Raw genomic sequence first — 12,598 nt, forward strand, 5'->3', positions numbered from 1 at the left:
TTTGCTGAACCTTTAAAACTTTCATGAATTCATGAATTTTATTTAGTTTATTCTTGAGTTTATTTGGTTAAATCAGTTCCTCAGTGGGAATCTTTCACGGCTTCTCTAGAACGTCAATGAGTCTAATTACACAAAATTTACAAAAAATCCGACAATAAGCTGGCCATGTGTGTGTGTGTGTGTGTGTGTGTGTGTGTGTGTGTGTGTGGAGGGCTGGGCTATGTGTTAGTTAAATATTGATGTGGTGTGTAATGATTAACAAGAATGCAGTTCCACATTACATTAACCTGCTGCTCTCAGTCACACACTCACTCTCTTCCTGAGCGCCTGACACCTCCGCTCTGCTAATACAGGTTGTGTGTGTGTGTAAAAATGTGTTTTGCAGAAAGTCCTCAAAGGGAACGCCACTGAAGGTGAGTAAATCTATGACTCTACAGTCAGTGTGTATGAGTGTGTGTGTGTGTGTGAGAGAGAACAAGTAAAAGAGTGGACACGTATACGTTAAATGTGTATGCTTTTCATATTGACTTCCTGCTGTGAAGTGTGTGTGTGTGTGTGTTATTAAATATTATAGAAATACATATGTAGCTATATTCATTTAAATATGATGTTCCATTATGATATAATTATTGAACACAGACACAGTGTTGAGTGATAGAGTGTTCAGTAATATAGTGTTGAGTGATACAGCATTCAGTAATATAGTGTTGAGTGATAGAGTGTTCAGTAATATAGTGTTGAGTGATAGAGCGTTCAGTTATACAGTGTTGAGTGATAGAGTGTTCAGTAATATAGTGTTGAGTGATACAGCATTCAGTAATATAGTGTTGAGTGATAGAGTGTTCAGTAATATAGTGTTGAGTGATACAGCATTCAGTAATATAGTGTTGAGTGATAGAGTGTTCAGTAATATAGTGTTGAGTGATAGAGTGTTCAGTAATATAGTGTTGAGTGATAGAGCGTTCAGTTATACAGTGTTGAGTGATACAGTGTTCAGTAATATAGTGTTGAGTGATACAGCGTTCAGTAATATAGTGTTGAGTGATAGAGTGTTCAGTTATACAGTGTTGAGTGATACAGCGTTCAGTAATATAGTGTTGAGTGATAGAGTGTTCAGTTATACAGTGTTGAGTGATAGAGCGTTCAGTTATACAGTGTTGAGTGATAGAGTGTTCAGTAATATAGTGTTCAGGAGTCACATTTAAACAGAATGTAAAATCCCACAATGCACTGCTGCAGTTCCTCAATTGGCCACGTCCAAAACCACAGTCTAAAATAATGAGTCACTCTGTTTAATTATAACTCCTCTAAAGCTCTAACCCTCTCAAAATACCCAGAATGCATTATTGCCTAAGGAATATATGTGTGTGTGTGTGTGTGTGTGTGTGTGTGTGTGTGTGTGTGTGTGTGTGTGTAAAATCTGATTTTAGTGTGAAATATAAAAACTGTGAGAATGAGTGTGTTCAGGTAAGAGGATGAAACACACTGTGAACTTTGCTTAATTACTTTATTGTTTTGTTTTTCTGAATATTAACAATCTTTACAGCCAGGCAAAGTCTAACATCACACACACACACACACACAGACCAAAGGTTTTATCTGAGTTTAAGAAGTGATTCATGCAGAATTGAAATAAAAAACTAAGAGACAGAGACACCATTCTGTGTGTGTGTGTGTGTGTGTTTGCTGGTGTAATAAAGGTGTGTGTGTATGTGTGTGTTATCAGGAGCTCAGAGCCCTTTGCTCGCTGCAGCATCATAAACCCTGTCATAAAAAGGATAAGGAGGTCAAAGTCACTCTCTCTCTCTCTCTCTCTCTCTCTCTCTAACAGGTGTGTGCTGCAGTTCCTTACTCTGATCCAAAGATGGTGCTGTTCTCTCTCTCTCTCTCTCTCTCTCTCTCTCATGGAACTAACTGCTTGTAACAGCAACTCCATGTGGAATGTGTGTGTGTGAACTCCAGTGGAGCTGCTGTTACTTGCAGAGAGTCACCCCTGACCCCTGACCCCTTTCAGTGCAACCTTCAGCTGAGCCACAGTCTAATAAGTCTGTACAATCTCACAGTATTTGTTAATGGCTAATAGCTAACATTCATGACTACAGTATCTCGTTGCTGTCTGCTAAGAGCATAATGAATTTGTGAAGTGTTCTTTGGTTGCTTTGTGATTTTGGATGCAGCATGTGTGCTATACTCTCTATGTTACTAACAGTGTGAGTGTGGGGCAATACCAGCGGCTCGGTGGGGCAGTACCAGTGACTCGGTGGGGCTGCAGTGGTGACTCAAGGTGCTGCATTACTGCTCAGCAGGGCAGGGGTTTAAGTCCCATCACCACTAAACTGCTCCTGCTGGGCTCTTGGTTATGGCTGTTAGCTCTCTGCACTCCTTAACAAGCTGTGAAGAAAAGAATTTCTATATGATATATATCATCTTGCTATAATGTATATGTGACAAATAAAGGCTTTTTCCTCTAACAAACACTGACCAATCAGAGACACTGAGAATATGTATTTGTGCATATATTTGCATATTAATCAGTAGATACTTCTGATTGGGTGGCTGGGTGATGACCTATGAATTGACAGCCAGTATTTTCAGTTGGACTGCCTGTCAGTTCTGTAGGCCACTGCCCCGCCCACCTTCACACACACAAGATTGAGTTATCATTGTGTTTGTGTCATTTGTGTATTAAATTGTGTATTGAGACACAGCCTGTGTGTGTAACGTTCTGTCACTTTATGTAGTTTTATTTATGTATAGAATTTTGTTCAAATAACCAATATGTTTGGAGTCTGTTTATTAGATTAAATCTACATTACTTCCCGTGTATTTAATAAAACCTGTACACTTTTCTGTCAAGACAGATTAGAGAGTGAGCTTGGTTATTAGAACAGAGCCTGAGTTCATATAACAGGGAAAATGAGTGCTTGGAAACCTTTGAAAACTTGAATGTTGGAAAAAGAAATCTGAAAAGTGAAAACTAATAAACATGTTCTGGGAGCAGTGTGTGTCTTTTGTCATCTTTAAAGCAAACAAAAAATGAAATCGGAGATTTACATAACAGCAGTTTAATAAAAACAGGATTTCACTATTTTTTTGTTTACAGGTACACACACACACTGAGAGGGACTGTGTGTGTGTGTGTGTGTGTGTGCACGTGTGCATGTGTGTGTGTGAACTTTGCCTCTGTGGGTCATATATTTGTAAATTATTTGTCATAAAAGACAGACAGCACATCCATTTGGAGAAAGCTACACACCATCATGAAGCTGTGCTATATGACATCACCATGGTGACTGCCCTGACTTGGGGATTTCTCTGGCTTACACACTTTCACTTGCACTTTGGAGTAGGTCTTGATGTTCACGCTTGCACTGTGGAAGGCCTCACACACTCCTCATGTGTAATATTATGAAACTGATATGTAATGTTAGGTGATTAATTCTGTTATGGCTCACTGATTGACTTCCTCACTGTCATAATAACACTTTTAGCTGTACACACAATCCTGCTCTCTCTCTCTTTCTGTCTCACTCTCTCTCTTTCCTTCTCTCTCTCTCTGTCTCACTCTCTCTCTGTCTCTCTCACACTATCTCTGTCTCTTTCCTTCTCTCTCTCTCTCTCTCTCTCTCTCTCACACAGTCTCTGTCTCTCTTTGTCATACTCTCTCTCTCTCTCTCTATTTCTCTTTCTCTCTCTGTCTCACTCTCTGGACACACTAAAGATTTAACACTCAACTTTTCCTCAGTAATTAATCCCACGTTGTGGATTCATCATAAAGACTGTTGCTCATTTTAGTACTCTTATTCACAAATCTGCTCATCTTGTAAACACACATTTTCACTTTCACTTTTGCACCTGTACACTATCATCATTTATAATCTCACTATCTGGAGTCACACAGAAGAGTTTCACTATGCCTTCTTGGAAGGTTTTCTGCTTGTCATTCCAGGGTGTCTTTAAGCCGACACTGAAGTCATGTGACTTTTGGGACATAGCTTAGGGTTTTCCCCACTCATTCCTTACTCTCTCTTTCTCTCTCTCTCTCTCTCTCTCTCTCTCTGTGATTTTTAGGGAATTCCAGAAACGCATTTTATTCCCACAGTGTAGGGAACACTTTCACTTTAACTGTGTAATAGTTGAGGTGTTCAGGGGGCTTAATAACAATAATAAAACACGGACAAGACGACGAACTCTTCATTCGTAGCCTTTCTTTTATTTTTCTCTTCTTCCCTAATTACACCGACCCCTCCAAAATAAAGGCACTGCTCAATATATTTCGGCAAAATAAAAGTCCCTTACAATATTCCTTATAAAAATAAAAGTCCATTCATAAATACAAAATATTATTAACAAAACATAGAATCTCTTTTATTCACAACTGCTCTGCTTTCCTGGCTGTGTTTAGTTCTGCAGGCACTTAGTAAGCTTTTATTTTGACAAGAAAAAAGCCCCCCCTCCCCAGGCTCTGCAACAGCTGTGTTGTAGGGAGCGCTCGAGCATTTGCGCACACACACATACAAGTATATATAATACTCATACACACTGGCTGTGAGAGCGCGAGCTCGGAGTGAGGCGCATAGAGGTATTACAAGTGAAGTTTTTATTAACGCCTTTAATTCTTTTCTTTTTAATTCTAATCTCTGTAAACTAGCTCACTCTCAGACTGTGGTTTCTGAACGCTGAGAAGAGGAAGATCGTCTCGTTTTTTAGTCTTTAATGAGTCTGTGGGGAAATTAAGCGTGTATCTGGGCGCGAGCGGCATCCTGACTGAGTTTATGTGGAAAGATTTACCAAGTGACCCGAGTTTACATTTCACCCGAACAGCAGTATGTTTTCCTGGGCGAACAAGGACGGGAAGAAGAAAGATCCGGAGCTGTTCCAGACGGTGGCGGACGGTCTGAAGCGGCTTTACCGGACAAAGTTACTGCCGTTAGAGGAGGCGTACCGCTACCATGACTTTCATTCTCCGGCTCTGGAGGACGCGGACTTCGATAACAAGCCCATGGTGCTGTTAGTGGGACAGTACTCTACCGGGAAGACCACCTTCATCCGTCACCTGCTGGAGCACGACTTCCCCGGCATGCGGATCGGACCTGAGCCCACCACCGACTCCTTCATCGCGGTGATGCACGGAGAGCAGGACGGGCTCGTCCCCGGAAACGCGCTGGTGGTGGACCCGAAAAAACCGTTCCGCAAACTCAACGCCTTCGGAAACGCTTTTCTCAACAGGTTTCTCTCTCTCTCTCACTCACACACACACACACGCGCACCTTCCTCAAGAAAACACACACGCACGCACCTACCTTCCTCAACAAATCACACACACACACACCTTCCTCAAGAAAACACACACACCTTCTTCAACCAAACACACACACACACCTTCTTCAACAGGTCACCCTCTCTCTCTCTCTCACACACACACACACACACACACACACACCTTCAACAGGTCACCCTCTCTCTCTCTCACACACACACACACATGCACGTTTCTCAACAAATCACACACACACACACACACACCTTCCTCAACAGGTCACCCACTCACACACACATGCACACACCCACCATTTTAACAGGTATCTCTCTCAAACACTACTAATAAAATCAGATTCTAGATTGAAAGAAAGAAGAGAAAACAGAAAAAGAACCGAATAATTATAGACAGAAGGAAGAATCTGAGCTGATGATCACACTTACAGACAGAAAAATAATAAAGTGTTCAGTGTTTAGAGGACAGCTGAATGTCAGCGAGTGTGTCCTTATCATAAAATCTTGTAACACAGCAGTGAATGTGTTACACACACACACAGTATATAGAGAATACACAGCATTGTGTTTGAGTGTGGAAGTAATGAATCAGGTTCATTTTGTTCATTAGATGAGTTCAATTAATGTGAGTGGTTTGTGTTAGAAGAGAGTCAGCACTGAAATCCCACTCAGCATTTTATAGAGAGTCAGTGAAAGTGTGTGTGTGTGTGTCTTTAGTCAGCACATTGTTTGCCCTTAGCACTGATGGTTAAAGGGCACTTGAAGGTTACTGAGGGACTACATAGGGAATGTCAGTGTGTAGGGGTTCGCTAAGTGTGTGTCTGTGTGTGTGCAAGTTACAGTCTGTGTGTTTTGAGTGCAGTTTTGTGTAAAGTCACTGTGTGTGTGTGTTTGTGTCTGCAGGTTTGTGTGTGCTCAGCTGCCCAATCCTGTGCTGGAGAGTATCAGCATCATTGACACACCGGGAATTCTGTCTGGAGAAAAGCAGAGGATCAGTCGTGGTATGTGCACTAGCACTTCATCACTGCTTAGTGTTCATCTGCTATTTTAAAGCTCCACCCAATCACTAGAAAACAGAACACACACACACACACATTCTGTTAAAACTAGTTCAACTAAGTTCAAGTTTTAATACCAGTTTAGCACACTGCCCATTCTCGCTTCTTCTATAGGATGAAATGTCAAAAGTTTCTGTGTCTCGTTTCCTCCAGCTGACTTATTTTTAGCTGTCCTGTTTACATTACGTTACACTGTGTGTTTTTTGTCATTGCTAGAAACCCAGAATGATCGGAACGCATGAGAATGTGGAGATATAAATAAATCAATATGTATTTGTGGGGTTTATGGTGTTTTATAGTCAAAAAAAGCTGCAACAGGAGAATTAGCTGTTAGTCTGTGTGTGTATTTGTGTGTGTGTGTGAGTGGTTTCTGGGTGTGGCTAAGAAATTGAATTTTCTTTTAAGATACATTTTTTTCTGAAATAAAATGTGTGTGTGTGTTCAGGAAGTGGAACTGTGATAAGGGATGAGTTTACACACATATAGAAAATATATTACAGAATTATTACAGAATTTAAAAACTTGAAACCGGCTGCTCTGTGCTAATGTTTATTTCTTGGCAGATTTCAATATTTCAATAAAATTCATTTATCTAGTAGTTTTTCGTGCGTCTGTGTTCACCAGATCATTATAAAAAAAATAACCTGATGCCCCCAATAATTACTTCTACTTTACTTTATAAAGCTATATTTAATTAGATATACTTGATCTATAATATGTCCACGAATGCTCTCCATCAGTATAGAGATCAATCTTAATGAATCTGTTAAGATTCATTATGAAACATGTAAGTAAAACTGAATGCACTGACCAGACTCATGCGCTGGTGACACTGACCTCACATGCTAAAACCTTGCTCTTGCACGTGTGTGAATTTCTGTTGTGTACATAATGTACATGTTGTCCAGTTTGGGCTCATGTTAGGATTTTTTTTTTAAAATTTTATTCATCATTTGTGCATCTCATCTCGCATTACACAACTTCTGCGAAAGTGAAGCACTATTTATGACTTTCTTCCTGTAAAACATGGTCAGACCTTATCGTTCCTGTGACGCAGTGACCTTCACTCCGGTTCCTGCTGTCTGTCACATCATAGGACAAACAGAAAACTCCTATTTTTACTCTTTCTGGGTTGCTGGAGCACTGATCTCACTTTAATCATTGTGTGTGTGTGTGAGAGAGAGAGAGAGAGAGAGCGAGAGAGAAAGAAAGGAGGACTTTTGTCTTTAATGCATCAGTTTAACATTTGTCCATATTTATATATTTATAATATGTGTTCACTTCTATTTAAGTATTTAAGGATGAATGTTTTTGGGGTATTATTTTTAAACATGTCGGGCTGATTTTATAAATTTTATCTGCTTCATTTGGAAAGTAATTTGCTAGTGGACCGTTCCTTTGGTCACTTCTAAGCATTGTTTGTTCTGCTATGGTGTAGAGATCCTCAGTCTGTTGATGTCTCCTCCATAACTCTGATCTGTTCCCCACCTGTACCTGGTAGTGCTAAGACCAACATTATTTACAGTATTAGAGATGATCGTTTCAGTGGTCATTCAGTGTGTGTGTGAGTGAGTGAGTATGAGAGTGAGTGAGTATGAGAGTGAGTGAGTATGAGAGTGAGTGAGTATGAGAGTGAGTGAGTATGAGAGTGAATGAGTGTTTTAGTGAGTGCGTGTTTTAGTGAGTGAGTGCGTGTTTTAGTGAGTGCGTGTTTTAGTGAGTGCGTGCGTGTTTTAGTGAGTGCGTGCGTGTTTTAGTGAGTGAGTGCGTGTTTTAGTGAGTGAGTGCGTGTTTTAGTGAGTGTTTTAGTGAGTGTGACTGAGTGTTTTAGTGACTGAGTGTTTTAGTGTCAGTGAGTGTGAGTGAGTGTTTTAGTGAGTGTGTGTGTGTATTTTAGTGAGTGAGAGTGAGTGTTTTAGTGAGTGTCAGTGAGTGTGAGTGAGTGTTTTAGTGAGTGTGTGTGTATTTTAGTGAGTGAGTGAGTGTTTTAGTGAGTGAGTGTGTGAGTGTTTTAGTGAGTGAGAGTGAGTGTTTTAGTGAGTGAGTGAGTGCGTGTTTTAGTGAGTGAGTGAGTGCGTGTTTTAGTGAGTGAGTGAGTGCGTGTTTTAGTGAGTGAGTGCGTGCGTGTTTTAGTGAGTGAGTGCGTGCGTGTTTTAGTGAGTGAGTGCGTGCGTGTTTTAGTGAGTTAGTGAGTACGTGTTTTAGTGAGTGAGTGCGTGTTTTAGTGAGTGAGTGCGTGCGTGTTTTAGTGAGTGAGTGCGTGCGTGTTTTAGTGAGTGAGTGCGTGTTTTAGTGAGTGAGTGCGTGCGTGTTTTAGTGAGTGAGTGCGTGCGTGTTTTAGTGAGTGAGTGCGTGCGTGTTTTAGTGAGTGAGTGCGTGCGTGTTTTAGTGAGTTAGTGAGTACGTGTTTTAGTGAGTGTGACTGAGTGTTTTAGTGAGTGTGACTGAGTGTTTTAGTGAGTGTGACTGAGTGTTTTAGTGAGTGTGACTGAGTGTTTTAGTGAGTGAGTGAGTGAGTGAGTGAGTGAGTGAGTGAGTGTGAGTGAGTGTGAGTGAGTGTATTTGAGTGAGAGTGAGTGTTTTAGTGAGTGAGTGAGTGTTTTAGTGAGTGAGTGTTTTAGTGAGTGAGTGTTTTAGTGAGTGAGTGTTTTAGTGAGTGTGAGTGAGTGTTTTAGTGAGTGTGACAGTGTTTTAGTGAGTGAGTGTGTGAGTGAGTGTTTTAGTGAGTGAGTGTTTTAGTGAGTGTGAGTGAGTGTTTTAGTGAGTGTGAGTGAGTGTTTTAGTGAGTGAGTGTGTGAGTGAGTGTTTTAGTGAGTGAGTGTGTGAGTGAGTGTTTTAGTGAGTGAGTGTGTGAGTGAGTGTTTTAGTGAGTGAGTGTGTGAGTGAGTGTGACAGTGTTTTAGTGAGTGAGTGTGTGAGTGAGTGTTTTAGTGAGTGAGTGAGTGTTTTAGTGAGTGAGTGTTTTAGTGAGTGAGTGTTTTAGTGAGTGAGTGTTTTAGTGAGTGAGTGTTTTAGTGAGTGTGAGTGAGTGTTTTAGTGAGTGTGAGTGAGTGTTTTAGTGAGTGAGTGTGTGAGTGAGTGTTTTAGTGAGTGTGACAGTGTTTTAGTGAGTGTGTGGGTGTTTTAGTGAGTGTGACAGTGTTTTAGTGAGTGTGAGTGTGACAGTGTTTTAGTGAGTGTGACAGTGTTTTAGTGAGTGTGACAGTGTTTTAGTGAGTGTGACAGTGTTTTAGTGAGTGTGAGTGTGACAGTGTTTTAGTGAGTGTGACAGTGTTTTAGTGAGTGTGACAGTGTTTTAGTGAGTGTGACTGAGTGTTTTAGTGTGTGTGTGTGTGTGTATTTTAGTGAGTGTTTTAGTGTGTGAGTGAGTTTTAGTGTGTGAGTGAGTGTTTTAGTGAGTGTGACAGTGTTTTAGTGAGTGTGAGTGAGTGTTTTAGTGCGTGTGACAGTGTTTTAGTGAGTGTGTGGGTGTTTTAGTGAGTGTGACAGTGTTTTAGTGAGTGTGACAGTGTTTTAGTGAGTGTGACTGTTTTAGTGAGTGTGAGTGAGTGTTTTAGTGAGTGTGTGTGTGTGTGTATTTTAGTGAGTGAGTGAATGTTTTAGTGAGTGTGAGTGCGTGCGTGTTTTAGTGAGTGAGTGCGTGCGTGTTTTAGTGAGTGAGTGCGTGCGTGTTTTAGTGCGTGCGTGTTTTAGTGAGTGCGTGTTTTAGTGAGTGCGTGTTTTAGTGAGTGCGTGTTTTAGTGAGTGCGTGTTTTAGTGAGTGAGTGTTTTAGTGAGTGAGTGCGTGCGTGTTTTAGTGAGTGAGTGCGTGTTTTAGTGAGTGAGTGCGTGCGTGTTTTAGTGAGTGCGTGCGTGTTTTAGTGAGTGAGTGCGTGCGTGTTTTAGTGAGTGAGTGCGTGCGTGTTTTAGTGAGTGAGTGCGTGCGTGTTTTAGTGAGTGCGTGTTTTAGTGAGTGCGTGTTTTAGTGAGTGCGTGTTTTAGTGAGTGCGTGTTTTAGTGAGTGAGTGCGTGTTTTAGTGAGTGAGTGCGTGTTTTAGTGAGTGAGTGCGTGTTTTAGTGAGTGAGTGCGTGTTTTAGTGAGTGCGTGTTTTAGTGAGTGCGTGTTTTAGTGAGTGAGTGCGTGCGTGTTTTAGTGAGTGAGTGAGTGCGTGTTTTAGTGAGTGCGTGTTTTAGTGAGTGCGTGTTTTAGTGAGTGCGTGTTTTAGTGAGTGAGTGCGTGTTTTAGTGAGTGAGTGCGTGTTTTAGTGAGTGAGTGCGTGTTTTAGTGAGTGAGTGCGTGTTTTAGTGAGTGCGTGTTTTAGTGAGTGCGTGTTTTAGTGAGTGCGTGTTTTAGTGAGTGAGTGCGTGTTTTAGTGAGTGAGTGAGTGCGTGTTTTAGTGAGTGCGTGTTTTAGTGAGTGCGTGTTTTAGTGAGTGCGTGTTTTAGTGAGTGCGTGTTTTAGTGAGTGCGTGTTTTAGTGAGTGCGTGTTTTAGTGAGTGCGTGTTTTAGTGAGTGAGTGCGTGCGTGTTTTAGTGAGTGCGTGTTTTAGTGAGTGAGTGCGTGCGTGTTTTAGTGAGTGAGTGCGTGCGTGTTTTAGTGAGTGAGTGCGTGTTTTAGTGAGTGAGTGCGTGCGTGTTTTAGTGAGTGAGTGCGTGTTTTAGTGAGTGTGAGTGAGTGCGTGTTTTAGTGAGTGAGTGAGTGCGTGTTTTAGTGAGTGAGTGAGTGCGTGTTTTAGTGAGTGAGTGCGTGCGTGTTTTAGTGAGTGAGTGCGTGCGTGTTTTAGTGAGTGCGTGTTTTAGTGAGTGAGTGTTTTAGTGAGTGCGTGTTTTAGTGAGTGAGTGCGTGTTTTAGTGAGTGCGTGTTTTAGTGAGTGAGTGAGTGCGTGTTTTAGTGAGTGAGTGAGTGCGTGTTTTAGTGAGTGAGTGAGTGCGTGTTTTAGTGAGTGAGTGAGTGCGTGTTTTAGTGAGTGAGTGTGTGTTTTAGTGAGTGAGTGCGTGTTTTAGTGAGTGAGTGAGTGCGTGTTTTAGTGAGTGAGTGAGTGCGTGTTTTAGTGAGTGAGTGCGTGTTTTAGTGAGTGAGTGCGTGAGTGTTTTAGTGAGTGAGTGCGTGTTTTAGTGAGTGAGTGAGTGCGTGTTTTAGTGAGTGAGTGCGTGTTTTAGTGAGTTAGTGAGTACGTGTTTTAGTGAGTTAGTGAGTGCGTGTTTTAGTGAGTTAGTGAGTACGTGTTTTAGTGAGTTAGTGAGTACGTGTTTTAGTGAGTGTGTGTGTGGGTATTTTAGTGAGTGAGTGAGTGTTTTAGTGAGTGTGAGTGAGTGTGAGTGAGTGTTTTAGTGAGTGTGAGTGAGTGTTTTAGTGAGTGTGAGTGAGTGTTTTAGTGAGTGAGTGTGTGTGTATTTGAGTGAGTGAGTGTTTTAGTGAGTGAGTGTGTGAGTGAGTGAGTGAGAGTGAGTATTTGAGTGAGTGAGTGTTTTAGTGAGTGTGTGTTTTAGTGAGTGAGTGTTTTAGTGAGTGAGTGTTTTAGTGAGTGAGTGTTTTAGTGAGTGAGTGTTTTAGTGAGTGTGAGTGAGTGTTTTAGTGAGTGTGAGTGAGTGTTTTAGTGAGTGAGTGTTTTAGTGAGTGAGTGTTTTAGTGAGTGAGTGTGTGAGTGAGTGTTTTAGTGAGTGAGTGTGAGTGTTTTAGTGAGTGTGAGTGAGTGTTTTAGTGAGTGTGACAGTGTTTTAGTGAGTGTGACAGTGTTTTAGTGAGTGTGAGTGAGTGTATTTTAGTGAGTGAGTGTTTGTGTGTGAGTGAGTTTTAGTGTGTGAGTGAGTGTTTTAGTGAGTGTGAGTGAGTGAGTGTTTTAGTGAGTGTGACAGTGTTTTAGTGAGTGTGACAGTGTTTTAGTGAGTGTGTGTGTGTGTATTTTAGTGAGTGAGTGTTTGTGTGTGAGTGAGTTTTAGTGTGTGAGTGAGTGTTTTAGTGAGTGTGAGTGAGTGAGTGTTTTAGTGAGTGTGAGTGAGTGTTTTAGTGTGTGAGTGAGTGTTTTAGTGTGAGTGAGTGTTTTAGTGAGTGAGTGTTTGTGAGTGAGTGTTTTAGTGAGTGAGTGCGTGTTTTAGTGAGTGAGTGAGTGCGTGTTTGAGTGAGTGAGTGAGTGCGTGTTTGAGTGAGTGAGTGAGTGCGTGTTTGAGTGAGTGAGTGAGTGCGTGTTTGAGTGAGTGTGTGTTTTAGTGAGTGTGACAGTGTTTTAGTGAGTGTGACTGAGTGTTTTAGTGAGTGTGTGTGTGTGTGTGTATTTTAGTGAGTGTTT

The 12,598-nt window shown here is 41.3% G+C and overlaps 1 protein-coding gene and 1 long non-coding RNA gene across 2 annotated transcripts in view; both read left to right on the forward strand.

Annotated features, from left to right (window-relative positions):
- The first annotated feature begins 327 nt into the window (after window positions 1–327).
- On the forward strand, window positions 328–3,000 carry LOC131367250 (uncharacterized). The gene is made up of 2 exons (XR_009206915.1): window positions 328–413; window positions 1,832–3,000. It is a non-coding gene; the product is annotated as an uncharacterized LOC131367250 (long non-coding RNA).
- A 1,504-nt stretch (window positions 3,001–4,504) lies between these two features.
- ehd1b (EH-domain containing 1b) overlaps window positions 4,505–12,598 on the forward strand; it is a 34,708-nt gene continuing 26,614 nt past the window's right edge. The window contains exons 1-2 of the mRNA XM_058412596.1: window positions 4,505–5,229; window positions 6,178–6,275. Coding sequence (XP_058268579.1) covers window positions 4,829–5,229; window positions 6,178–6,275 — 499 coding nt within the window. The 5' untranslated portion in view covers window positions 4,505–4,828. The remainder of the gene's footprint in view (window positions 5,230–6,177; window positions 6,276–12,598) is intronic.

Source organism: Hemibagrus wyckioides, linkage group LG16 (genome assembly GCF_019097595.1).
Source record: "Hemibagrus wyckioides isolate EC202008001 linkage group LG16, SWU_Hwy_1.0, whole genome shotgun sequence".
Lineage (NCBI taxonomy): Eukaryota > Metazoa > Chordata > Actinopteri > Siluriformes > Bagridae > Hemibagrus > Hemibagrus wyckioides.